General features: G+C 41.2%; 1 protein-coding gene across 3 annotated transcripts in view; it reads left to right on the top strand.

Moving 5' to 3' along the window:
* Positions 1–389: 389 nt before the first annotated feature.
* LOC115351327 (opsin-5-like) overlaps positions 390–27615 on the top strand; it is a 37588-nt gene continuing 10362 nt past the window's right edge. The window contains exons 1-6 of one of the 3 annotated variants that reach the window (XM_030037957.1): positions 390–454; positions 753–831; positions 12466–12615; positions 19225–19344; positions 23121–23291; positions 25053–25387. In XM_030037957.1, the coding sequence (XP_029893817.1) occupies positions 12480–12615; positions 19225–19344; positions 23121–23291; positions 25053–25387 (762 nt within the window). In that variant the 5' untranslated portion in view covers positions 390–454; positions 753–831; positions 12466–12479. Of the gene's footprint in view, positions 832–12465; positions 12616–19224; positions 19345–23120; positions 23292–25052; positions 25388–27615 lie in introns of all 3 variants that reach the window. The other 2 variants (XM_030037956.1, XM_030037955.1) reach the window with 2 other exon arrangements.

Consider the following 27615-nt stretch of genomic DNA (forward strand, 5'->3'; position numbering starts at 1 on the left):
ATTCCCGCATTTCACCTTTGTAAACTTCTTTTGCAGGCTTTGGATTTTATTTTACTGCAGTGGGGAGTGAAAGTCAGGTCTTCAGTTAATGTAAAATTTACTGAGTTCAGGGTGGTGATGATGGTTTACACACGTCTTATTGCTATCCAAGCCAGTTTTATAAGTGGCTGGTGGTGCTGGTGAACATGAGTGAAATACAATACCAAACGATGCTTTTATTAATGCTGTGAAAGCACCTTTTAAGACTGCAGCTTTTTTTCCTCTCTTACCAGAGAGTAAGACTCACTTGATGAGAAAAACCACGTAAGCCTTCAAGTTTAAAAGCATTCTCTGTTTTGTGGCGCGGGTGATAAACAGGATTACAGCTGTGCTGGCAGGAGGGATCCAGCAGCATGTGACATGTGGTTTGACAGAATTTGGCTGGGTCTGGCTTTACGCCCCTTCCTCCCCAGAGGTACGCTCCCGGGGTCTCTCTCCAAGGTGTCACTGCTGTTTTGGAAAGCTGACCAGCACGGACGTAGGGGAAGATGCTCCGGAGAGTGATTTTGGTGGGGTAGAGTGGATGATCGACAGCAGCGCTGCTGGGAAGAGTGAGAGAGGGAGGAACAGCACAGCATCCAGAGGCTGGGAGCCCGAGTCGGGAAGGAGGGGAGAGAGATTGCCTTTTACTGAAAACAGTGTGACTTTCCCTTCTCCCTCTTCAATTCGAAAACTTGAAACACCAAGAGCACTCTGGATTTATGCTTTCACAGATCGCTCCAGTCTGGACATTGAAATAAAAGCAGCTGGGGAGCTCTAGGGGGGATGCTCTATACGGAGTTCATGAATAAGGTACGTCCTGTTTCTCCTCCTGTTCTTGTAAGGTGCTGAAAGTATAGGTGTGTACATGCAAAAAATGCAGGTGCAAAATTACATGCATGCGTGCACGTCTAGGGTCTTACACGACGTATTTTCACTGTATTCTTAATTTAGGTCCATCTTCATATTAGCTTCACTAATACTTAGTTTCACATAGAATCCTCTTGATTGCCATTCTACTTTTCTTCTCTTTCCTGTGGAATAAAATGTTTCGTCATAGAAATAAAGATTTTAGGGTGTAGCCTTCTGAAAGGTATCTGAGAAAGTCAGCAAAATTTTCCAAAAAGTTTTGATATTTAATGTTTGCACAGTGTCCTTTATTTTTTTCTCTCCTCCACCCCTTCTGATGGCATTAGGGTCTCTAGGCATGTGTGATATAATCAGGGATAATTTCATGATGTAACATGCCTGGGCAGTGTAATGGCATTTTGATAAATACTGTCCTTTTTGGACTGGTGTTTTCTTTAGTTGTTTTGGAGGTCTATACAAATCTGGCATTACCTTTATTTTGGAATGAATTCAGAAGAGAACTGATCATTTGTGTCTTTGGGCAATATCAGGAGCCTAACATATTGATTGATTTGATTTGATACTGATTATTGGATAATTTCAAAGTAAGAAATTAAAATGAATGTCCCAAAACATTCCCTTACAATAAGAGAGAAAGTATGTGCAGAAACGGTGTTCATGTCCCTTCGTTACAGCTTTGCTTGTTCATAGAAGGCAATTGCCTGGAGTTGTAAAACTGTAAGTCCGCAGAGTGTTGTGATGGCACTTTACACCAAAGAAAAAAACAGCTCTTTGTATTTAGCAGAACTCTAAACTGCATTTAATTGCAAATTAGCACTGAAGTACTCATCTGAGTGTCAGGCATCAGCAAATCCTAGTGTTTGCATGCAGTTGGAGAGCGTTTCTTTGCTGAGCTGGATGCAGGCACCCTCTCTCCGTGCCTGGCTGCACCAAAGTTTACAGTGCTGAACTACTGCTTCGGTAGTAAACAGGAGCAAAAAGACAATTTTAATATCAGTCTCAGCCTGTAATAGGAGGAGATCCAGCAGAGAGAGCGAGGGAAAGGTAGTCAGCATTTCCAGGTTACATTCCCAGCCTCTGACTCGCTATATGTTTGCACGTAAATCACTAAGCCACTCTAATTAAGTTTATGAGCTGGAAAATTGTTATGCGTGTATTTACTCCAGGCCTTATTGTTTTACATGAGAAAGGAATGGATGAGATTTCATTTGCTGGTCTGCCAGGAAGCCACTTGTTTCTCCTCCGGACAGGATCAGGCTTTTGTGTGTCTCCAGGACACTTGTTTAATGGACAAATGGACAGCGATGTCAAAGCGGAGGAATAGGATTTCCTCTGCAATAGGAAACCTCCACCTAAAAGTGTTCCAGGAGCCTAAACCAAAATTGCAGGTGCTGTATCTTGTGAGTTGGCATTGCCTTTCTCTTCTTCTTTAGCTGGTCTTGTTTTCATAGCTTTTCCTTGTTGCTTGTTCTCATGTGGTGCTACTATTGGGGTACTGTTTTCTTGGTTAAAATTGTACTTGCTGGGTTACTTAGCCCCATTTTTGTCCGCTCTGAACCATACCTTGATTGTGACTACTTTTCCTTTTCTTCTAGACAGCCTCTGCTGATTATGTAGCTCCCGTATTTGAGTGGCACATGTTTTTTTTCACAAGTCAGCCTCAGCAAAGCAGGAGTGTGAAACCTGCTTTATTGCTGCTGTGCCGTAGATACCATAGGAATATTCGATAAAACCTTTGCAGCCTCTTCAAATCCTATGAAATGTCTGCTTTGGTTTTTTTTGGTTTGTTTTGGCTAAGGTCTATAGACACCCAAATTTTCTCTGCAAGATTAGGAGAGGGGTAGAGCCAGATATTTGGCACGCGTAAGTCAGCATTACTCCGCTGCAGCAGGTTCACACAGCTGAAGATCTGCTCCCCACCAGGACTCCCAGGAAAACTATTGCAAGAAAATATAGTCCTGCGTGCCCCAGACAAGAGCAGGGGTGTGTGCCCTGAAATTCGTAAGCAGGGTGAACTCAAACATGGATGTGAGGAAACGCTGGTGTGCCAGAGGGCTCCCTGACGATACAGAGGGAACACAGAACTTTTCCTCCTAATATGCTGGCTCTTGAAGTTGAGGAACTTTGCAATGAGGGCTCGAATCTGGAGATTAACTTTTTAACCTAAGCAGGGCCCCTGGTATAATGTGTTCTTCTTCTTGGGCAAGCTGTGAATGCGTTTTGGGTGCTGCCTTCCCGTGCCCCTTGGCAAAAGCACTGGAAATGTCCCTGCTGTGGGCACTGGCTCAGGCACAAGGTGCCGCGTAACACGGTGTTGCGGCGTTGGTGTGTACTATGCTTTTCAGTTAGGTTGATTTTATGAACTAAAACCCAAGCAGAAGGAAATATGTATTGTTGTTTATCAAATATTTACACGGATCTTCATTTTAAATTTTGTTCCCGAACTGAGTTTCTCTCAGTGCTTCTTAAACACCCTCTCTTCTCCAGATAAAATAGTGCTTGAGTTTGAATTCAGGTTCTTCTGAATTTCTTTTATTGCTTTCTTCTCACCTTCCTGCACCTCTATCTCTTGCAATTCATTTATATTTTGTGGTATAATATCATGGAGACTTTCAATTTTTTTGGAGTCCCTAAAAAGCACAGTTGATGCCCAATTCTTGCCAAAGCAGTGACACTAGTCAACATACAAGTGCACTTCGCCATATGTGTGTTACCTGTTCAAGGCACTTGAACTGTCCTTCCTTATGCACAACCCTGCTCATAATCCATTTTGCATTAACAAGTCTTTTATCAAGGCTGAATTCAGCAGATTATTGAATCTACACTAATTACACTTCTAAAATACTGAAATTAATCTCTAATATTATTCCTCCCCCAAAGGATCTACCTATATCAGATATTAAGGATTTTGGGGGGAAATGAGTCTCTCTGATCTGATGACGTGAGTTGTTTAAGGAGTGAGTGGTCTCAAGTTTCTCTCTTTGAGAATTTTAATTAACCTCAGGAGAAAAATTACCTAGGGAGGCTGTGAAATTTCCATTGCTAAGAACAAGCTGGACAATCAGCTGTAACAACATAACCAGAATTTATCCTGCTATGAAATCAGATAAGGAGTACGTGTTTGCTTGATGTCCTCTCCAGCCTGCTTTTCAGTCATAAGGGTTGTAATGATCGTATGCCACAATTTCATTTCTCAGTATCTGCCTTCTGCAGGGTGTAAAGCCCCAATCACCGCTCAGTTAGCTCTCTTGAAAATACCACCCAATCTTCCAAAATTATCATTGAGTATCGTGGTTCTGGCCTCTTGGAAACCACATGCAAGGGGTTTTATTAGCAGCCAGAGTGAACAGTCAAGAGTTTTATGCTCCTAATCAGAGGGGACTCTTGTGAAGGCTGCTTCTTTACCCATCTTGCTCAAATATACTGCTGTTTTCAGAAGAAGGAAATTTTCAATGATTTGCATGCCCCAGCACCTTCAGATTCTGCTCCTGGACACAAACGTATATCTGGCTGCTGTCGGGGATATTAGCAGGCATTACACCACAGAGAGCGTTATTTGTTGTTTTGTTGAGCTATAGGAAAACAAACCCACAAATAAATTGTAAAATTCAGATGAATTCAGGCTTGTGGATGTTGTTATGTGCCCTTTGGATATTGAGGACTAACTGTAAAAATGCAGCACTTTTTGAAAACGTAATGCTTGTGATTTTTCACATAAAACATTGAAAATATAATAGGCTGCTGAGATGAATCTGAAATTTCAGCTTTGATCTCTTTATTGTAAATAGATCAGTTGTCTTCCAAAGATGCTATCCTGGGGAAAAAACCAGCTTCAGGTCTCTGAGTATGACATCACCTGCAAAATCACAGTCTGTTGTTACTGGAGCTAATAAGTTCATTCTTACTTCATAAAAGCATTGCGTGCCTTTACATCTCTTAGGACAGCTTGTGGTTTATAATAATTTTCCAAAACAGCAGAACACATTATTCTTGCTCATATCACTGACTTGAGAGCCATTACACCAGCTCACATTAGTCCATTGACCCACCTCTGCCATAGATACAAATTCACTCCGTTTTCCTTCTGGGGGAAGAGGTTTAGCAATTTGCTGAAAATTGCCCATCAAGGAGAAGAAGGGATGAGAAGTCTGCAGGACCCAGGGGGTTGCTCTGTGTTTGGTCCTCCAGACATTTCTGCTCCCTTGGGAGGGCAGGGGACTCTAAGAATCTCCTTCAGAAGATGGGGAAACATCATGGACTAGGATGGAGAAGATGGACAGTGGCAAAGTCGTGGTGTGTGATGAAATAGAAATGGACAAAACCACAGCCTGGACAGATCGCGTCAGTGGTTTACAGCTGCTGAGGTAGCAGTTACCATGAAGCTCCCGTCTTTTCCAGATGATGTTGCAGAGGCAGATGTGACCTTAAGCTCGCAGGCTGGACTTTGCTTGGGGCGTGGAAAGTCTCGTGCTGTGTCTGCAGTGTGCCAGCCACTGAAGGGTCTACAAAACCCTGAAACCGAATGTCAGTGCCCCATAAATGACAGGTAACGGTCAGGTCCATTCTGGTTGCTGTCACTCACCTCCTGTAAAATGTCCTGCTTTTGGCAACCTCATTGAAAATTCCCTGGATTTGTCCAAACCTTAGGAAAAACGTCAGGTAGTCAATGCTCTGTAGGAACTCCTATAGGAGGAAGGGATCAGGAAGGTTGCCGCTATTCTGCAGTCTGCGTCTTTCCTGAAAGAGGTGGGGTGGCTTGTCCTTGCCTTCCTCAGGGTAAGAAGAACCTGGCTGAGCCACAAAGGACATGGTGAAACACCCCAGCGGCAGATGAGGAGAGAGCGGGGAGCAAAACTGTTGTAGAGCTGGCAAAACTGCATTGATTAAGCCAAGCAAAAATCCTCAAATCACTTTTTTTTTTTAGTCTCAGAAATTTTGAGGCTTGATATTGCCGTTTTATAGTGTCTGAGTCAGGATTTTGGATCTCCTGAGGTTGGCTATAGTGGAACAGTTCCATTTTAAAGAATATATTATTTAAAAGTTGAATTGTTTGTATTAAATATGAATGTCTGCAGCACAGGAATAAGCATGAGTCCATTTCTAATAGGAAGCAGCAGATTGGTTTCTTTTGTTATGGTTTTAAATCTGTTTCCACAGGCACTGGGGGCCTTTCAGCACGGGATGTGTTGGAAAGATGGTCTGTAGATGAGCTAGATGGTACGCTGTGGTGTAGTGCTCTCTGTTCTCACGCTTTGGTCACTGGAGACCTACGGCAAAGTGGAGTTCTTTGGTCTTGTGAGGGAGCAAGAAGAAACCAGTCCTTGATAACTAACTGGTTTATTTTCCAGTGCTTGTCCAAGTGTGCTTACCACGCTAGATGAATCACTCATGTTGCAAAACATCTTTTGAGAGCTTCGGTTTCAATCTATGCTTATTAATCAGAATCAAGGACTCAATCAAAAAAACAGCTTTCTCTTATCTTTCACTTTTTTGTTATTTTCATATATTTGCCTTTTTTTTTTTTTTTTTTCTTTTTTTTCTTGAGCACTAGTGCTCAAAAAGTGTACAGCCTTGGAAAAATGAAGGTCTTCAGGTGCTCACATAACCACTTGTGAATTTATTATTGTCCCATTTTTTATAATTACTGCATTGTTTCAAAACTCAGTAACAAGTTTTACTGCATACTTTTGAGATGGAACAGAAATAGAAGCACCTAACCAGGGCTTTAATCAAAAATTTAGGTTTCACCTCTCAGCAGGGGCTTTAGCCTGAGACCAGGACCACATACATTTGAGTGTAGCTTTTCTCTTACCCATGCCCTTCTAATGTTGCTAGGTGCTGTCACATTAGGTTGGTTGGGCAGATCTTCTGTGATAGGTAGGCATAAAGTATTTTCCTAGTATCAACATCCAAAAAGTTGATGTTCCAAAAGCTCTCTGATTCTCTCTTATGGGAGAAATATGAGACATTGCAATTTGACTGATTTCTGTCATTGTTAGCACAAAAACAGCAGTCTGATGTGATGAAGCACAGTGTGCACCTGAAATATAGGAAATGCTAGTTTAAACGTTTAACTTAGTAAACTCAAAGTGATTATTCCTCTTCAATGGGTGTGAGAGAATCTACCCTAGAATAACCAGCAGCCTGGTGGTTAAACAAGTCTACTGAGGACAAAAGGCAGATTCCCAGTCCATAGCTTGAGTCTTCAGACTTTAGCCCTAAACTGAGATTAAACCAAGACCTTCTTTCTTAAGCAAAACTCTTCTACTACATTAGGAGGTAAAAAAAAAAAAAAAAAAAAAAAAAAAGAAAGAAAAGGATGGTGCTCTGTAGTTATTTTGAGATAAGTTTTCTGGTCACTGTTATTTACATTCCTAAATACAGCAGCTAGTTGGACTGTTGGGAAATACTTGGCTAAGGATGTGTGTCACAGTAATGAGTTTTGACAGTCATCATCAAACTGGAGAAAAACGAGTACTGAGAAGCAGGTATTTAAAGGGTGCAGCAGTGTTTGTCACCGGGTGTGTTGGACTTGTGGTCTGTGTTACCAGCATAGCAGCCAGAATGGGTGTAGGAGGACAAGGCGATGCCCACCAGGGACCTTTGCCGTTGTACACAGGGGAAGTTTAGAACAAAAATGACACTTGACAGTATGAATTGGGATCCAGCAGACACTGAGAGCTGATTAATTTTGCTATGGAGACTCTGAGAAATAGATGTCGTTGGACAAATTAAAGAAAAAGATCATTCCCTTTTTTCCTCTTAAAAAGATAACAATACTCTCTGGCACTAATGTATCCTTTTATCTTTTGTCTTTTACTGACTCAGATAAAATTGTTCATAGTTTTATTGTTTTTAACATATCATGAGAGGGCAGAAAGTTATTTTCTTAATTAACACAATTGATAACGTTATCAGTTTAGCTGTGTTAATTCTTTTAAAATTAGCTCTACTAATTCTTTCTATGAGGTGACACGGGTCCACAGAACTTCTGTTTCACTCTAACATTTATCCCTTGGTAAATTCATCTGCTTCTGCAAATAATTACAACACTTATATGTGGCCCATGACTTTGAATATAATATTTTATTCCTTGTGCTCTTTTGTCAAGCACATTAAAGCACTGCTGCTGCAGTAACTTTCACAGAGGAATCTCTGCAGCATCTGATGGTAGCTCAGTTTCTGCAATTCCTGTGGCACACACTACATACTGCTCTTTCTCACACTAAGTAACTTTTGTCTTTGAGCTACAACATGCTTTTATTTTTTTCAGATTTTTTTTTTTTAAATGGTTGATATTAATACTTCCTTCATTTGCCTGCAAAGTTACAAAAATAATTCCCCCACTTCATACCAGTTCAGCTGTTCTATGTAAACTGAATGCATCCATTTTTGGCAGGCTAACATAAGTATTATGATTGTTTTCTTACTAATTTAGATTAAGGACTTCAGATTTTGCCCATATCTGCCAATATTTATCTGAGCCACACGGAAGAAGGCATAATTTGAATCTGGGTTAGTACACCTCCCCTGTTTGTAGCTTCCCAAAATGTTTTAAGAGTTCACAGGAACTTGCAAGCAATGAAGATTGGTACAAGCACGGATCACTGAAGTTTAAATTAAAATAACATTTTATAGTCCCTGCCCCTGACATTAACTTTTAGGGGCTGTGAATCAGAACCTTTATGACTTTTATGAGACATTTAATACTGTGGTATCTTAATAAGGACATGTATAAACAAAACCAACAGAGTTAGCAGTTCAAATCTTGGTTCCTGAAATAATCTGGGAAAATGCACATCCCCTGCATTTGCTAGGCTTTGCCTAATAGTTTAAAAGTTCTCCCTCTCCATATTTTTTTACCCAACTTTTAGGCACGAGATGCTGATCAGGATTATGGCTTTTCTTGATTTGGAATTATAAGAGGAATAATTATTCTGCCTTGTTAATTACACCCTTTTCTGTTTCTTACACTCTAAAACTGAGATTTGATTCTTAATTAGAGCTTCCTTTGGGGGGCACAATTAATTCCTGCCTAATCAGGATGATGAAAATCTTTTAAATCCATAATCTGCTATTGAAATCCTGCATTATATGTCATTGTAACACTTTTTGTGTAACTCAAGCAAAGTTGGTTTTTATGTTCTTATATCAGAAACTTAATCTTAATTTGCCAGACATGATTTAAAATAATAAGGAAAGTTTGTGTGTCTTTTTGGAAGTTAGACATTAATCTCCCTTTTCTTTTTGTTGAAAATTTTCAAGAAATAATGTGCTCGCCCTGCTTACATCCAAGGTAAGGTGCTTGTTTTTCAGCAACCAGATAGGACTAGTCTGTCATAACATTAACATTTGCAAGCAGGTAAACAACTTACACTGAGCGAAGCAGCAAAATCTGCCATGTAGCAGTCCCGTTTGGTCAGAGAAGGCTTCCTCCTGCCCCATGGCTGTGATTTGCTTGGCAAACTTGCACCTTTGCTTCTGAGGCAGGTTAAAAATCCCAATCATTGGGCTTCTGGCTGGGCTTAATGTATATAGAAGTTGAAATTTCCTCTTTAAAGCTACTTTTTTGTGTGTGTAAGTAAGTTGGACAATATTGTGTCCAACTCACAGTGACAAGTGGGGTTCCTCAGGGGTTGGTATTGGGACCAGCACTGTTTAACATCTTTGTTGGTGACATGGACACTGGGACTGAGTGCACCCTCAGCAAGTTTGAAGACGACACCAAGCTGTGTGGTGCGGTTGACGTGCTGGAGGGAAATGATGCCATCCAGAGGGACCTTGACAGGCTTGAGAGGTGGGCCTGTGCGAACCTCGCGAAGTTCAACAAGGCCAGTTACAAGGTCCTGCACATGGGTCGGGGCAATCCCAAGCACAAATATAGGCTGGGCAATAAGTGGATTGAGAGCAGCCCTGTGGAGAAGGACTTGAGGGTGTTGGTTGACGAGAAGCTCAGCATGACCCAGCAATGTGCACCTGCAGCGCAGAAAGCCAACCGTATCCTGGGCTGCATCAGAAGAAGGGTGACCAGCAGGTCGAGGGAGGTGATTCTCCCCCTCTACTCCGCTCTCGTGAGCCCCACCTGCAGTACTGCATTCAGCTCTGAGGCCCCCAACATGAGAAGGACATGGACCTGTTGGAGCAAGTCCAGAGGAGGGCCATGAAGATGATCAGAGGGCTGGAGCACCTCTGCTATGAAGACAGGCTGAGAGAGTTGGGGTTGTTCAGCCTGGAAAAGAGAAGGCTCCGGGGAGACCTTACAGCAGCCTTCCAGTACCTAAAGGGGGCTTAAAAGAAAGGTGGAGAGGGACTTTTTACAAGGGCATGTAGTGGTAGGACAAGAAGTAATGGCTTTAAACTGAAAGAGGGCAGATTTAGAATAGATGTAAGGAAGCAGTTCTTCACTGTGAGGGTGGTGAGACACTGGAACAGGTTGCCCAGAGAAGTTGTGGCTGCCCCATCCCTGGCAGTGTCCAAGGCCAGGTTGGATGGGGCTTTGAGCAACCTGGTCTAGTGGAAGGTGTCCCTGCCCATGGCAGGGGGGTTGGAACTGGATGATCCTTAAGGTCCCTTCCAACCCAAACCATTCTATGATTCTGTGATTCTATGATTCTATGAATGCCCTTGTGAACCATCTAATATTGACTTGAGTGGAAGATTTTACTGTGGGTCAGGAAAGGAACATGCCCTTAAACACTTTGTTACTTATTCATATTAAATCCAAATTGTGCTGACAGGTCGCAGATGTGCTTTTCCATTTGCATCAGTTCAACCACCCACATGGTTCAAATGCTGCAACAGTATAAGAGTTGTGGGACCATGCAAGCTGGGGGAGAGAAAAGCATCAGGAGCCTTTTAAAGGCCAGGTGGAATTTGGATCAAGACCTGTGTCTATGACTGGATGGAGAGGATGGTCAGTTTGATTACTTTGTTTCCCAGATTCATGCCTTACGCCACCCTTTTGTACAAGACAAAGTCTTTAGACTGTGTCCAGGCTGCCGTACCATGGTACCTAATCCAAGCCTAAATGGTTTGGTACCTAATCCAAACCTAAATGGCTGTGAATGGAGAAAAGTGCTCATGAAGTCATCCAAATTTTTTTTTTTTTTTAATTAATCAGCCTTTGCTTATTTTTTCCTTTATTGGGAAAAAAAGAACAGCAATGAAGATGCTGAACTTTAAAGACTTAGTGCTACTTGGAGCCATCCATACGCCTGGGACACCTTCTGGCTTCTCCCGTGTCTAGAGTGGCAGTGTGCCTCCATGATCTGATTCCCTTAAATGAGGTCTTTTTTTTCAAAGCTAGAGCGATGGCAGGAAGAGGGTTGTGGGTGCTTTGGGTATAGGTAGGTGTCACCTACTACATTTCTGGGCATACAGGGATGTTGTTGAGAAGACTGTCTGCCTTCAAGATGCAGAAGTGATAGCAAATGGGTAAAATAATGAAACATTTTTTTCTCCTCGCTTAGTCTCCCTGCAGGTTTGGACTTTTGAGGGGCAAAACTTAGAGCTTCACAACTTGTCCTAGTTCCCACAGCAAAAAGTATGGAAGCCCTGGGAGTCAAGTGCTAAGTTTTTGCATGCCACTCCTGCCCCACCAAGAACTGGCAAGAACTGGGATGACTGAATGTCCTAAACAGCTCTGGCTGGGTAGTTTCAAACATTGCAGAAATGTTTTTGTCTTAGGCTAGAGTTCCTCACTTTACTTCTTCAGTTGTCCGGGAGGGGTAACCTTCATGGCTGTCTGCCAGATTCTAGTTTTCACAGATCAGGGGTCACTTTATTGGTCTTAGCACATTTGACCTCAATAGCCCATTTCCACACGAAAGGAAATGGAAAGAAAACTCAACAAGCTTCCCCAGATGGGTCTAGTATTTAATATTCCTGCTGCTTCTTCATAACTGTAATAGCCAATTACTGTTTATAACCATAACCATGTACAGTTATTTACATTAGAACCCACCACCTAAATAACTCTAAGGAGAGTTTATGGATGTAACTTTTCACTTAACTGTAAAATTTGCAGAGCAACCATCTGTAGACACAGTGCCCCTCAGGATATGAAGAAATTGCTGGGGCTGTCTTACTGATAATTCCCAGTTTCTTGGGATTATGAGAACAGGGCATATAGATGAAGACAACAAGTTCAGTATGCATTAAATACATTGAGCAATGAAGCTATTCAGACACAAACAATTGCCCTGCTTTGTTTTTCTGTATTCTCAGTCTTGGGTCACTCTTAAACCAGGCTGGAAACATGAAGCTTTGTAAGACATTCAGGGAAGGCACTTCAGAGGCCCTGGCTTGAATGCCGCAACACGCTGGTACCGAGATACTGCTCAGACGGATTACTGTGATGAGTGCCATATGAATAATGACATTCTTTGATAAAGTAAGTCATGAAATGAATCATGGCAGGATGCTTTATGCAATTTTGAATTGGATCCTGAAATGCCCTGGGAGCTGGTAGGGCAGAAATGAAGACAGGAGGATGCGTCTTGTTTATGAACAAAAATACCTTTGCGTTTTTTGGCGGCAGATGTGATCTATTGCAAACTCTGTTCTTTTATTTTTCAGATGCTGAACTGGACATGAATGGGATGGCATCAGATCACAACACTTCCTCCAAAGAATACCTCCCACACTATCTCCAGAAAGAAGACCCCTTTGCATCAAAGCTTTCTAGAGAAGCTGACATTGTAGCTGGGTTTTATTTGACCATAATTGGTAATGATTTTGTAATTCATCTTTGAAAGATGGCTGTGTCACTGCATCCTTGCAGGCAGTCACAAAGAAGACAGAAGCTGCTGTGCATTAGATGTGTAATTACATATTTCTTCATACTAGAAAGAAAAATCTAGGAAGGAGAGGAGAGAATGTGTTAGAAATATGGTGTCAACAGTATCAACAGTTAGTGTCAACAGACAATGCTGTTCCAGGTAGCCAAAAGTGACTAGCAGTAGAACTTCCAGAAAAAAGTGAAGAAATACTCAATATTTTTCTACTGATAGGTTACTAGCTTGCAGTTGAATCATTGCTGACCAGAACTGGCTTTTACCCTTATGCCATGAGGGTTGTACGGCTTGTTTTCAAAGCCTCTCTCGTGTGCCTACGCAGCAAAGAGAACATCCTCAGACATGCTCATTTGGATCTTGCTGAGTTCCTGGCATCAGCTGTCCTCTGTTACATATTACATTGAACAATATTTTCTGCCTAACACCCTCCCCTCCCTTTTGTTTTGGAGTCTTTTACCATGTGCAAAGTGACTTTGCAAGCAGAATAAATGCAATTATTTATTGGTTAGTGCACACAGATGATAGCTGGGACTGATTTCTGTGTTAAGTATTCACATGCCAAGGAGTTGTCATTCAGCTCGGAAATACTGGTCTCCATTGCTTCTAGGGATAAACTGGTCCTTCTTCTTGATGATTTAACTTCTTTGCTTTATGGAGGTGGGCATGGTTATATCTTTTTGTGTCAATGCTTGCCTCAACACTTACTTCTTTCTATGGTTTAGGTTTCCTTATATTTTATGGCTTTAGTTCATGCAATTTCTCACAGCTCAACAGCTATTTTCTCAGTAAAGCTGAGCCAAGGTCATGTAACTGTGCTATACCAAACTGGGCTCTGGGTGTCAGATGGCTGAACACCAGGCTGAATACAGGGTATACAGTGTATTCCTTGGCATTTATTTCGGTTTTGATTCATTCTCTTGTTCTATCAGTTCTGTACAAAATACAAAAGATCTTTCAGTCCTACCTTCATGTTTCTCATTCACTATTTTACATCCCGCCTTCCTACACTCTCTTACTGCCATTCCCCTGACTGATCTAAGTAATCTAATCTTTTCTGCAGTGGAGGTCTCACAAAAGCTTGAAAACACTTATTTCTCATTTGTCTTCTGCTTATGTCTTTATCAAAAAAAGTATTCAGAGCAGCAGAGGCAGCAGATGAAGCTGTATCTCTGTGCTGTTCTCGATATTCGTGCACTGTTTTGTATGCATCCTAGCTTTTCACATATATATTTTTTTTCTGCTGCTATGCAGACAGATGTCTTCACTGAACTGTCCAAAACAACCCCCCCTCAGGTCTTTTTTCACTCGGTTAAGCAGATTTAGCTTTAATCCCAGGAAATATGTCTGAGTAGCTGAAATGAATCCTTCCAATGTACACTGTGTTGCCTTGTCATATTGGCTGTATTTAGTGTAGATTTATCCAGTTCCAAAGAAATACCCCTGCCAGGTGTCAAACATCTTGAAAAACATAGATATAATCAAATTAAGGCAAGGAACAGAAATAATGGTTCCAGTGAAAAAACAAAAGCTAACCGTGCAGGCACAGACTTACATGAGCAGTGTGAAGAGACTGACATTATACTTTAAAAAGGGCTGAAAATCCTTTCGATATCGGACTTATCAGTAAGATTCCCACCTTCCTGGTGTTGCAGACTGGACGTCAGCCAGCCTGTGGTGGATTCATTGCGCCCGGTGGCTCAAGACAGGAAAGTTCAAGCCGTAGTTCTGCTGTATACATGTGTAGCTCTAGATATCATATCCTACATTTTGCTCTGGGGTTAACTTACTTTTTCATGTGTTTGTTTTGCATTGCATTTTACTTGGTTGGTTACTTTACCCTTATGGTCATTACACACTCCAGTAGCAGCTTTCATTAGAGCCAAGTATACTTTTCACATACGCATGTAAATGCTGTATTTGCATCTTCCTTGGACTTGCATTTATAATATACCACTGGTATCCTGCACAGATATTTTTAATTCCTTTTGGCAATCATTGCAACGATTTTAAGCAGTCATTGCTTACCTGCTGGTCAGTCGTGTCCTCAGCCATTTCAGCAATGGCAACTGGTTTCATATTTTCAAGACCAGCACAGCAGTGTTTTAGACACTGTGTATAATACAGTAATGGATATTAATTTGCCAGAGGCCAAGAGGAGTACAGACACCACCACCATCCTTTTATAGGGGTTTGCATGAAGAAGGAGAATGTTATGCTTTTTACCAGTAAATCAGAATTATACCTCAGAGCTTAGCCACTAAGAGAGGGAACTAAACAAAACTGGTGGAAGAGCAATGTCAGGTCGTCTTCTGTGCTTGTGAATAGATGGGATGTAGTCTTTAAACACATTTTTCTTACCAAAAAAAAAAAAAGGCTTTGCTTGGGCTAATGCTTCTCAAGTGAGTTGTACCTTACAAGGCTGGTTTAGCTTAGCGTGTTGGGGATGCCACCATTAGCTCCCGCTGATGTGCAGATCCATATTTTATTACACTTTCATGTTTAGGTGGATAGCAACATTTTAATAATATCTTGGGCCTGCAAAAATGTGGGAAGTTAGAAGGAAATGAATCTTTGTTGTTCCCAGGTAAATCTCTTGAGTCGCTTTTTTTACTTCCTGCAACAAAAATCATCCTACATTGCCTTTTCCACTAAGCTGATTTCTGACAGTTCAAAACATCCACATTTCTGTTGGGACAAGAAGCACTGCCATGCAGAGGTTTTCGGTGGTAGATAGTGGATCTTAAGGTGGTGGAGAAGGAAGCCTAGCTCTGTGAAACTATTCACTGACTTCAAATTCCACACAACAAGCTTGCTAAGGCTGTAAATTTGCTTTAATTGGCAGCTTTGTAGTTAATCACAGCTCCCAAGTATCCAAAACAGTGAGCAGAAACTATGTGCTCAAATAGCTCTTGGGCACAATTGTGTCTTGGGGTTTTGCAGATTTACTTTGTAAACTGTATAATCTGCAGAAGATGGAAAACCGAGCTGGAGCATTCAGCTCCGGTACCCAGCGAGGGTATGGCTGTGGTTTTTTTGTTATAACTTATGGTTCAGACTGAACCGGTCATTGTCACCTTCTGCCACTGTGTCCCCTATTCCTTTGCAGATCCCTTCCAAGAAATGGTGGCCCCTCTTGAGGATGTCCTGTGTGGCCGTCCTGATAGCAGAGAGAGGGACTAGCGGTGGAAAGGTGGGAAGCCAGGAGGTGGGGATTGCTATCGGGCATCTTTTTGTGCTTGAGGCACCTAAGGTGCAAGTGAGTTTAAAACTTATTTCAAAAAGAGGAAGAAGCTGCCCAGTGGGCAAACAAGGCTGGGATCCTACCAGGAAACTCGGCAGAGCTTTCAGGGTCAGACTGGTTGTACAACTGAAGTATTGCAGTTTGAAAATATAAACATACATTTTTTTGTCTTTGAAGAAAATCAGGGGTCTTGACCAATCTGTGACAAATTCTCTGCAAATGTGTGATCTTTTGTCCTAACTAGTTAATTTCCATGTGTATTTTTTCAATTGTCTGGAAAAAAAATAATCAAACAGTCACGTGGTTATAAGAATCCAATTCTTTTTACTTTGTTACTTCTCCCACTAGCTTTTTCATCACTAACTTGATTGATTTACTGTATGGCCGGGTAGGGTGACTAACTACTGAGTGGAGACCCGCTGGCTGTCAGCTCCTTTGAAAGCCTGTGGCAAGTAACTATTGATTTGCAAACTGTTGCTGCACACTTCTTCAGCGTGTTATGAAACAGCTTAATTGAAAACAAAATCCTGCACTTTTTTTTTTTTTTTTTTCTCTCTGATGGTTTAGCACTGCTGTCAGATTGGAGAAAAGGAGTCTTATTTGTTCAGATTTCTATTTTTATACACTTTCACCTTTCACTGCAGGTTGCGTAACTGAGCCTGGCTCTTTCTCTGTAGGTGTCACTTTTTTTAGTTATCACATCCTTGGCTCTTTGTATATATGTAATACTGTTACGGTGCCATGGGCAGTTGTGTCCTGAACTGTTTGCTCCTGGAAAAGAGCCTTTACTTTATATCTGAAGAGTGTTTTTTCCCCTGTTTCCAACCCCAGGCTCTGTCCAGACACACAGCCTGCCAGCACCTACCAGAGCTGGGAGCCCGCACCAGCAAGGACTTCAGCTAGCTGTTAGTAAAATCTTTTTAATAGTAGGAAAAATGAAGCATTAGATGGCTCACCTAAGGAGATTATGAAGTTTCTATCACCAAGGAGTTAAAAAAGAATTCAGATAAGCAATTGTCAGACGCAGTTATAGACAAAAGGCAACTTAAATTATCGCTGGGCCCCTTCCAGCTGTAGGATTAGGAGGTCAGTGGGCTGGGGCTCTCCGAAACCTTGCTATTAATAATGAGCACTTGCTTCAGAGGCTTGTCTGATGAAGACATCTCTCTGGACTACTAGTCAGTTGAAAAAGATTCAGGAAACTATCAGGTGCTTTTGACAGGTATTTCAAACTGGATGCTGGCTCTCTAGATATCCTAAATATCACTAGAGAGAAAATGGCATTAAGACAGAAAAGGATTAAGATATTTACTGAGATTCATTCACTTATCTGCAAGGAAGAAGATAATTTGTATGAATACCTGTATCTACTTATAATTCAGATGAAATTTTCAGACCCCTAAGAATATGGTGTTCTTTAAATTTCATTTACCAAGGATAAATAAAATTTGCTGAGAAAACCTAAGATTCAATGGTAAATGAGCTTCTGTCCTGTTTATTTTTTTAAAGTAATGTAGAAAGCTATACTGTCAGTATAAAAATAAGAAGTGTTTCCAGTTAGGCAAGTGTTGCGTTTGTTACTGAAAAATTCAAAATCAAAGTATTTTTCTCCTGAGTTTGGTAAACTTTCGGTTCCACAGTTACTCATATTTCTTGAGAAATAGTCTGGTTTTAGCCTCTGGGAACCATATTTCTCTCTGCTTCATGGATATTCCCAGGTTGGGTCTCTTTTGGTTTGTGAGGACGTAACACCCTTGGCAAGGGGATTGTCCCATTGATGGGCCAGAGTAAATAATTAAATACCTATTTAATTCCTGAGGTCTGGTGTCCCAGAAGACTCTGATGAAAATTATGTGGTAGTCAAAGGTAGAGTATTTGGAGAGGTCGGCGTTGCTGGGCAGCTGCTGGGGTCTTCTCGAAACATGGAATACGTCTGAGTTTGCACCACCAAAGCCATGTGTAGGAAGGCATCACAAAGAGTGACTTTGCTTCCTCATCGACAGAGGAAAGTTGGGTTATTTACGACTTTTTTATAGTGGTGTGGAGGTTTGGCCTTGGCCAGTAGCCAAGCACCCAGGGCAGCCGCTTGCTTACAGCCCCCGCAGTGGGATGGGGAGGAAATTGGAAGAGCAAAAGCAGTGGAGATAAAGACAGGGTGGAGGTAAAGACAGGGAGATCAGTCACCAGTTACTGTTGTGGGCAATACAGACTCACCGTGGGGAATTTAGCTTAACATTTAATTACTGATTCGGGTAGCGAGAAACAAAGATGACTAACATAAAATACTTAAGGAGAACCCCTTTCCCAGGCTGAACTTCAGGCCAACATCTTCTCCCTCATTGCCGTTGTAGGTCCCTTTGGTAAGGCGATGTGTCTCCCTCCTTCTTGCTTGTCTTCTCTGCTCCGGCGTGAGGCCCCCATGGGCCACGGTCCCTTTGGGGTGTTCACCTTTGGGGGCGACTCTGGCTTCCTGAAAGGGATGTTGCGTGCTGTCCTGTTTCCGCTGCAAAACGCTCGCTCTGGGCTCAAACCCTTTCAAACACGAGTTAGTGAAGAAACAGTTTTCTTTAAGGGAACTGGAAACCCTGCAATTTTTGGTACCGGTGTGATTAGCTCCATGGCTGATTAACCACTTGCAGCGTTGGTCCCTGCAGGTCCTTGGGTGGTGATATGGCAAAAAAGATGTCAGCCAACATGAACAGGATCCCTCCTCGTGCACTGAATTCCAGCTGGAAGTTAAAATCAGATATATTTTATCATTTTTCTTCCTTATGATAGAAATCAATTTTTACCGTAAAATTTAAGACGTGATATTAGTATCTTAACTTACATTATTTTAGAAATTTATCCCTCAACCTCTGATTATAGTCTTTAATAAAATTAAGGTTGGTCAGAGTTGGGGTCCTTGTGATTACAGAAGGCTGAATTTCATTCTTGTGGCTGTATAAATGTTTGTGAGAAAAATAGGGTTGATCAGAACAGAGGGATTATGGGATTTCTGTTATGTGCATTCAGTTCAAGAGTTGTGGAGGATCAGGTGGTGAAGGCAATGTCCTGCTGCAGACGGGAAAATAGCAATTGTTGTGGGAGGGAGATGTCTGCAGTAGATGTCTCTATGAGCTGCATAATGAGGATGAGATGATTATGTTTCAGAGTGAAATGTGTAGCCTTGGGACAACAGGTTCAGGCTGAAAATACCAGAGAATTTCACAAAGAAGATGGGATATTGCTGTTTTCAAGGAGAACTCTAATTTGATTGTTTTTCTTTTTTTTTTTTTTTTTTTTTTTTCATTATTATAGGGATTCTTTCAACTCTGGGAAATGGGTATGTTATTTTTATGTCCTCAAAGCGAAAGAAGAAGTTGAGACCTGCTGAGATAATGACTGTTAATTTAGCAGTGTGTGATCTGGGCATTTCAGGTAATTTCATATCTTATTTTCACTTATTTTTACTATCCCACCATTCTTTCTGGCAGCAGCAAGACACAGTCCTCTGGAAGTCATGGCAGCCCAAAATGCCTTTTGCTACTGATATTTCTGCTCTATTATTTGCATATAAATAACAGAGAAGGATAGAAAACAACATTCCTGGACAACTTGATGGGAAGAAATGAAAAGTACAGAGGAAAAAACAGGGTTGGATTTATCAATCAGGGAAAACTCCTGTTCACCCCAGCACTGGGCAGGCCTTCAAAGACAGCTCCCATGTGCATCCTGGCACAATAACCACAAAATAGCTCAATATTATGAGAGAAAATTATATTTTCTTGCTGCAGGGTGCAACAGGAGGGATCCAGGTGCCTCAAAAATACTTATTTAGCCAAACGTGAGTGGGGAGGGGCATGAGGGGACAGAATTTGAAAATGCCAGTGGCCATCAGCCTATCAAAGCTCATAATTTTCTCTCTAGTGAGAGTCCTCTTTTATCTCTGAGTCAGGAAAATAAACATTTGTGTCAACCTATAGAGTAAGAACAACATCAGCCAACTGGAGGGATTTTTATTTCAACCCCACAGCCTGGATGCCCTGGCACGAGAGGAGGGAGTTTTGGAAAGATTTACATGAAGTTGCAGAGTCAAGAGCCTTTGGAGACCATTCTTTTGGCTCTTGACTTGAGCTTCATTCAGCTGCTCATGGCTACATGCAAATACAGGGGGAGGACTGGATGTCCTTTAGGAAAAGATATTTTGGATGGCAGACAATCCAATGGGTATAAAGGCCCGATGTGACCCAGCTGACCGGGGGATCTCCCCAGTGCAATATAAACGACGGTATGTTCCCATGCTCCCAAAGTCATCTGTTCCCTATGCGTTACATACACTGGGACCCCTGCCCTCAGCTCCAGTGCACTCTTTTCCTGCCCTTGTCTCTGCCAAATGCTTTTGCCCTCATCCAAATGCCTAAAATAGCACTGAAGGACATAAAATGATGGCTTCCAGCCTCCCCAAACTGACGCTCATTGTGCTTTCACTGCATGTGGCCAAGGAGCTGCTCACCCCCTCAACTTCCAGTAATTTTGATGCCTCTTGATGATCAATAAACATGGTTTTCTGATGGAGATACTTAGGAATTCAGCAGAAGAAAGGTGTTAGTATAAATATCTCTGCTCTGCTACCACACAAAGAAATCCCGATGATTTCTTTGGCATATCTGCCATAGAGACACTATTTCCATCCTGAAGCACTTAGAAGTGAAGAAAAAAAAAAAAAAAAAGACCAGTTTTTGTCTCTTCTGTGATGCTTCCATCTCCCTTGTGTCCTAAGAGTCTGTCTTATTTTATAAGGCTCATATCTGACTCCAATAAGAGTCACTCCAATAAGACAGAGTAGTTCAGGGGAATTTCTGTAGCTATATATTTGGAATGTAAACAGATATATCCTAAGCATATAAGCTGTATGTCCCAACCATGCAAACTACAGCTTGTTTGGAAGCCCTCTTAGCTTGAAGGCTGCTAGTTTGTCTGTTAAGGTCTGTCACCACCATACCACTTGGTCACCTTGTCCTCCATGGGGATCTCAATCCATCTGTGTTTAAGTTTTGTAATTAAAAAAATTGTGATTGGCACAGCCATGCGTGCTTTTTCTCCCTTCTCTTTTTTTTTTTGTTAATGGAAGATGTTGACTCAAGGAATGTCATGTGTTCTGTCTGCTGGACCGATTGGAGTGAAGATAGGACTTTTTCCAAAATCTTCATATTTCACACACTTCTCTTGGCACCTTGTTCAAGAAACGGGTTCTGCCACGGCCCTGCTTCCTGCAGATTTCCACAGGGTGGCACCAGCCACTTGTTCAAAACTGCATCAGGCTCCTTTTGCACTGATACCATGCTCAGAGTCCTGTGTCGCTGAAGAGAAATTTGATTTTGTGCAAATAAATGTGTTAGCCTTTGGAGTTGGCAATGATTTACAGGAGTGAAGTTGCTGCCTCTTAGCATATAGCCTGGACCTTGCCGTATTTCATGTTTTTCTTGAAACCTTAATCACTGGGGTCAGCTTTTGCTTGAAAAATTAAAGTACATCTATTCTGCTTGGAGAAAAGCACGTAATATATTGCCCTAAGCACAACCTTCAGGCTTAGGCAGAATTTTCCTTACAGGCTTAGGCTAAAGGAAAAGAATCCCAAAATACCTTGCTTAAAAATAAGTCTCATTTTGAAGGGTTTTAATCATGATGTTTTAGGCATAGAAGACGGGGCAAAGGGCATTTTCTGCAAGATTTTGTTTTGGTAGAAATGTTTTCATTTTCTGTTAAGAGTGAAAACAGAATGTTTAGTTTCGCATTAGTTTGATCTGAAATGGAATATTTTTGGGAACAATCAAAAATATTTTTCTACAGATCACTTCAACAAAATAGAGACTTTTGTCTTGACTTCTATGAATACAGTACCTTGTGGGAATTAAGTTTGCAAGACTATTTTTGCCTTCTTTATAAACCAATTCACTAAGCTGTCATGGCATTATAGTCAGTGTGGTTCAGCTAGCGAAAATAGCCCAGGGCAGCTGAGATGCTTTCAGCTCCTTGAGGTGCTCTGGCAACTCCTGTGTGGGAAGGAACACAGTCACAGGAAGGTGGCATTCAATATTTAATGTTGTTTGAATGTTGCAGTTGAACTGTTCAGGTCTTGGAGCATTTCAGGTCAGTCTGCTAAGCAGAAATGAAGGATTCGGAAAATATGCCGATGTTCCTAGATTGTAAATTTTTGAGTTTTCTGTTCCATTCAAGTTGATTTTTTTGTTTGTCCAGATTGAGACCAAAAAAAAAAAAAAAATCAAAAAGTGGAGATTTCCAACTAGAAAATTACAGTTTCCGAACTTTCTCATTTTCATGAGACTTACAAAGAATATGACTAATGTTAATCTGTTTTAAGGTGAGAATGGAACAACATATGACCTAACATCATTTCTTCCATAATGCACCACCCACTTTTACAAATGGAGAAATGAGCTAGGGTGCCACTAGGTCAGAGTCTCCAAAATAATTAGGTATTTCCTTTCTGTTTGGGGATGCTTAAAACTTTTTAATATCTATGGCCAGGTGACTTGCTGAGAGTCACCAAGGAAGACTGTGGTATGGACAAGAGCTGAAGCCACTTCTGCAGCTCAAGTCCCTGCTGTGACCATAGCACCATCTTCCTTTCTAACCTAACACTTTAGCACAGTATGCGACCTACTGTTGGGCCTTGGCAGGTTTGCAGAAGCGCTCTTTGAAGGCAAATTTCTTTATCCTGTGCTTGAAGACACTCAATTGATTATAGGGATGTAGCCTAACTAGATCCGTACCTGTTTCAAGCCCAGACTCACCCATCACCCGTACCGTTTACATCCTGGCATGTGTTTGCGTATGGACTTAACACATTGAAGTTTTCACAATGGGAAGAGCTTGCACATACTCAGTACCAGAGTATGGGTTCACATGGTCTGCAGTAAAGCACTTGTTTCCAGCCATTCTGCAGGCTTGGCTCATCCTACCACAGCATAGATGCTACGGGATCTAGCTACAACTGTTTTAGTCTTAGTCCTGTGGATGGAGGGCACGCAAGTCATCACATCTGTTGTGCCTGAAGCCCTCTCTCCACTCTGCAGAGCATTTTTTACTGGTATTATCTTTGGGCAAAGGGGAGGGTTTGCTTTTCTGGAAAAGAGTGGTTATATCAGTGATGGATTTTATCAGTCAACCAACATTCTTTTTTCCTTTTGAAGTTGTAGGAAAACCGTTTAGTATCATTTCCTTCTTTTCTCACCGCTGGGTGTTTGGATGGATGGGCTGCCGCTGGTATGGATGGGCTGGTTTCTTCTTTGGCTGTGGGAGCCTTATTACCATGACAGCTGTCAGCCTGGATAGATACCTAAAAATCTGTCACTTGTCTTATGGTAAGAAAGAAAAGCTATATTAAATGGCTATAGAAAAACTATATTAAGTGATACCGTTTTCTAGACTGAAATCATACTTAAACTCTTCAGAATGCTTCTGTTAAATATAGAGGGGAATACACAAGTAAGAAGAACATATTTGTATGACCCAAGTAATCCCAGCTAAATTTGTATTGCTGGACATAACACCTTCACTGTTTTCTCTCTGCTGTCTGCTTAAGACATGAGTTTTTGTAATCACTCATAGATAAATCATTTTGTGTCTATCAAGGCCTATTGACATTAACAGATTCAAGCATTGCACATCTTGCAAGGTCTTATGGCCTGACACACAAAGGTATTCCGTATTAGATGCCTAAATTCCTTTAAGATATGTGGCAAGCTATTTGAAACATCTAAAAGATTTGGATGTGCAATAGGTCATAATAAATGTGATATTGTCTCTCTAATATGGAGATAGAACCCAAGAAGATGAATTTAGCAATGAAAGGTGTTTTCACCATATCCATCAATATCTTATCTCTCTTGAATATGAAGTATTACATGCTTCATTTTTTCCGCTTAAAAGATGTTGTCACAGTTTAGAAAATATGTTTTTCTTGCTTCAGAAGGGACTAACTCCCCAACAAAATACTGGCAATACTCAAGGTGGCTTTACATATAAGAAACACCTTGCACATGTGGCTTGAGGGACATACAACTGATCTCATTATAATGGCATATAATATCAAGCATGTAATTTAAGTTATAAGAAACATTTGCAGCTAGGAAGTGTAAGTAACTAGTCTGTCCAATAGCTGAGTGTGCTGTCAATTAAAAGCTGTGGTACTGCACTGAGATCTGCTATCATAGATCCTGGCATGTCTGCATAAATCATGGGGTTTAACTTGTTAGTCCTATCCGAATCCAACATGTTGAACATAGGTGATGATGGAGAGCTTGTAAACTGAAGCTTTTTCTAGCTGAAGTAGGGTTGCATGCAAGATGAGCAGAGAGGCAATATTCCACTCCACAACTCCAGGCATGCCATTAGCATTTAATAAAACAAATGGACAAGTAAACATAAAACCCCACCAATTACAGATACTTCTGATCATACGCACATGATGATTTACTGTATTGGAAAAGAATGACAAGGTAAAAATAAATCTTGGATATACTATTTCTTCTGTAAACCTTGTCTTTCAGTCACTTGCGTTAATGATTTATGTTGAGAAGTGTCCTGAGATCAGACTTTAACCAGTTAATATATGACAGGAAGAATAGGAAAAAAACATACATTGCATCACACAATTGCAGATAGTGAGCCTTCATGCTGAACAATGGAAGGCCGAATTAAACACTTAGTCCTTCATGTGTGTTGAATCTGCATCTCATCTGACCACACACTGACTACACCTTTACAAACCACAAAACAATTTTCAAAGTTACTAGGCAAGATTCCCATGATAATTGCTGAGCTAGCTGTTTGGATGGCTTTTGTATGGGCTCTCCTAGGCTGTAAATCATCACAGCCCAAAGTAGAGATCTGAAATAATATCAGGTGGAGCTCTCTCTATGAGTGTGAATTTCTCTTCATGAGGTACGATGCGAGCTGGGGTGGCTAGCTGAGGCGTCACTATAGATAGCTGGAAGGAGGTGAGAAACCCTACAGCACTTGTCAAACAGCCAAGCAAACTCTTACCGCATGTGTAGAATGATATATTCGATTGTGCCAAATACATACGGACCTGAGGTTGTAACTCTTGGATTATCTTCCAGGTACCTGGCTTAAGAGACATCATGCATTTATCTGTCTGGCAATAATCTGGGCCTATGCTACGTTCTGGGCTACGGTGCCTTTTGCTGGCGTGGGGAGCTATGCCCCCGAGCCGTTTGGGACCTCCTGCACTCTGGACTGGTGGCTGGCGCAGGCTTCGGTGGCTGGACAGGCTTTTATTCTGAGCATTCTTTTCTTTTGCCTCCTGTTCCCAACGGCAGTGATTGTTTTTTCCTATGTCAAAATCATTCTAAAAGTCAAGTCATCCACCAAAGAGGTTGCTCACTATGATACCAGGATTCAGAACAGCCACATACTTGAAATGAAGCTGACCAAGGTAGGTAGGAAGATTTAACTCAGTTTGTTGGGTTGTAAAAACAGGCTTGAAGAACTTCAACCATGTACTCTCCTATGCTGAGCAATAGTACCATGTTCTGAAGGTGGTTCTTCTAGCTTTCTCCTCCATTACTGTCAAGATGGGAAAAGACAGGAGTTGAAACATAATTTTGTGATTAGGGCACTCGAGTCCCTGAGATCGTGATTCACTTCGAAGCTCTGCCGCAGCCTTCCTGTGTGACTGTACACAAGTCATACCATCTCCCTGTGGCCCTGTTCCCCATCATAAAGCTCCCTTTGCTTTCAGAAGCAGTTGTGAAGAATTATTTTAAAGTGTTTGAGGTGCCCAGGAGTTATAACAGAAAACCAGACAAAAAGCAGATTATTGTAACAGGGAAATAAAACTTTCAGATAGCTTACGTTCCTGTTAATGAAGATATAAACCAAAGTCACTCCTCTGACACTGCAATTGTTTTTATGCAAATAATTTATCATTTAGGTTCAGCCATGAGCTGCTGATAAAAATGTACTCAAGTGATAAAATTAATTTTCCATCTCAGACCGTATCCTATTTTCCCTTTCTGATTGAATCTATTTTCTGTTTGGCAATGGTGACAGCCATGATCCTTGCTGATACTCGTTATTGTGCCAGGAAAGCTCTCAAAATAAAAGCTTGTACTGAACAAAACCAGATTCCTTAGTTGTAGAAGATTCACCAACCTCTGTAAGCCATGCCAAGAGGGAGACAAGCATCATCTTTTGCTTAGCTGATCAAATTTTATTACTTTTTTGGGGAGTTGAACTGAAAGTTATATAATATACAGCAGTAAGTGACATTATGTCTAAGCTGTACGGTCAGTGCTGCCAGTACAGTTGGTAAAACTGTACTTGCCTTTAAAAAGGGATGCTTCAATACGGTGCTGTTTTGTGGTTATTCAGCAACTTTCCTTTGAAGAACAATGGAAACTTTTGATTTGAGATTGCAAATTTATTTTTGCCATATTGGAGGGCTCTTGTAAAACTTCAGTGTGATCAGAATCAAAACACTGGTAATTGTCCCTTCTGTCTTGAATCTACAGTGGAGAACATAATGTTGGGATATATACAAATATGGAAAATGAGTCTCCATCATAACCCATTTAACTCCATAGCACAATTTATAACAAACAGGCTGTGTTTGAGATCCTGGACTCACATGCACTGTTTCTTCAGTGACAGACAACAAAAACAAAAAGCATAAAAGAATGAAGTTTCCCTGAAAATAATATTACCATCATGATGTGGAATCAAAGGCTCCACAAAAGGTTATGCAATATCCAAAACCCTTGTGCTTTCTGATGATTTTTTGTTGTAATCCTGCTAATTGCCTTATTCCAAATGAGTGCACATGTACTACTATCAGTCTGGATGCAGTAATAGTCTGTCAATGGCAGCCATATAATGGCATATGTTCTTTAGGATGTATTACTGCATGATGTCATTTGGAGCTGTATCAGGCTGTGACTGAGTGCAGACAGGCTGGTTCAGGTAAAGTACGTAAATCACAAATTTTGGCCCCAAACAGTTTTTCTTTAATATTTATACTAAACATTCCAAGGGCTACATTTCCTCCTGTTATAAGGAAGTCCTCTTCTCATTTACCAGAAATGCAATGTAAATGTTTGGTAGAAATTTGTTTTTTAAGGCATCTACAGATTCTAATGGAGTACAAAATCCATACTGTGGGTTAGGAGAAAGAAAACTAGACATTGTAATAGCGTTCTCACTCCCAATTAAATTCCCAGTAGTTTCAGCCAGCTTATGCAGGTAAATACAGTCATTTTTTATCTACTGGAGTGGGTATACGCAGAGACTTGACAGCTCGTGCCTTACTGAATGACTTTATGCTCACTTTTTCCATATTTGTCTTGAAAGGGATTCAAATGGTTGGCATTTTTCCAGTGGAAATTTTTCCAGTCTGCCACAGACCCCCTCCTGGGTGCCGGCAGAAGATAGACCTAATTTATCAAAACTCTTCTCCTTCCTCCTGTTACCAGTGGCCAACCTCATGACAGGTTATTGGTCCCACTGGGTTTTGAGGCCTTCTCTGGAACATCAGCACAGCATGCAAGAGAGGAAGAAGCCCTGCGTTAGATCAGGGTGTTGCAAACTCTTCTTCGGTTGCCAATTTCCTTTGCTTTTGCCTCCTTGACTGATACTGGGTGACGCAGAAGAAGGAGCTGTAGTAGA

This window comes from Aquila chrysaetos, chromosome 15 (assembly GCF_900496995.4).
Source record: "Aquila chrysaetos chrysaetos chromosome 15, bAquChr1.4, whole genome shotgun sequence".
Lineage (NCBI taxonomy): Eukaryota > Metazoa > Chordata > Aves > Accipitriformes > Accipitridae > Aquila > Aquila chrysaetos.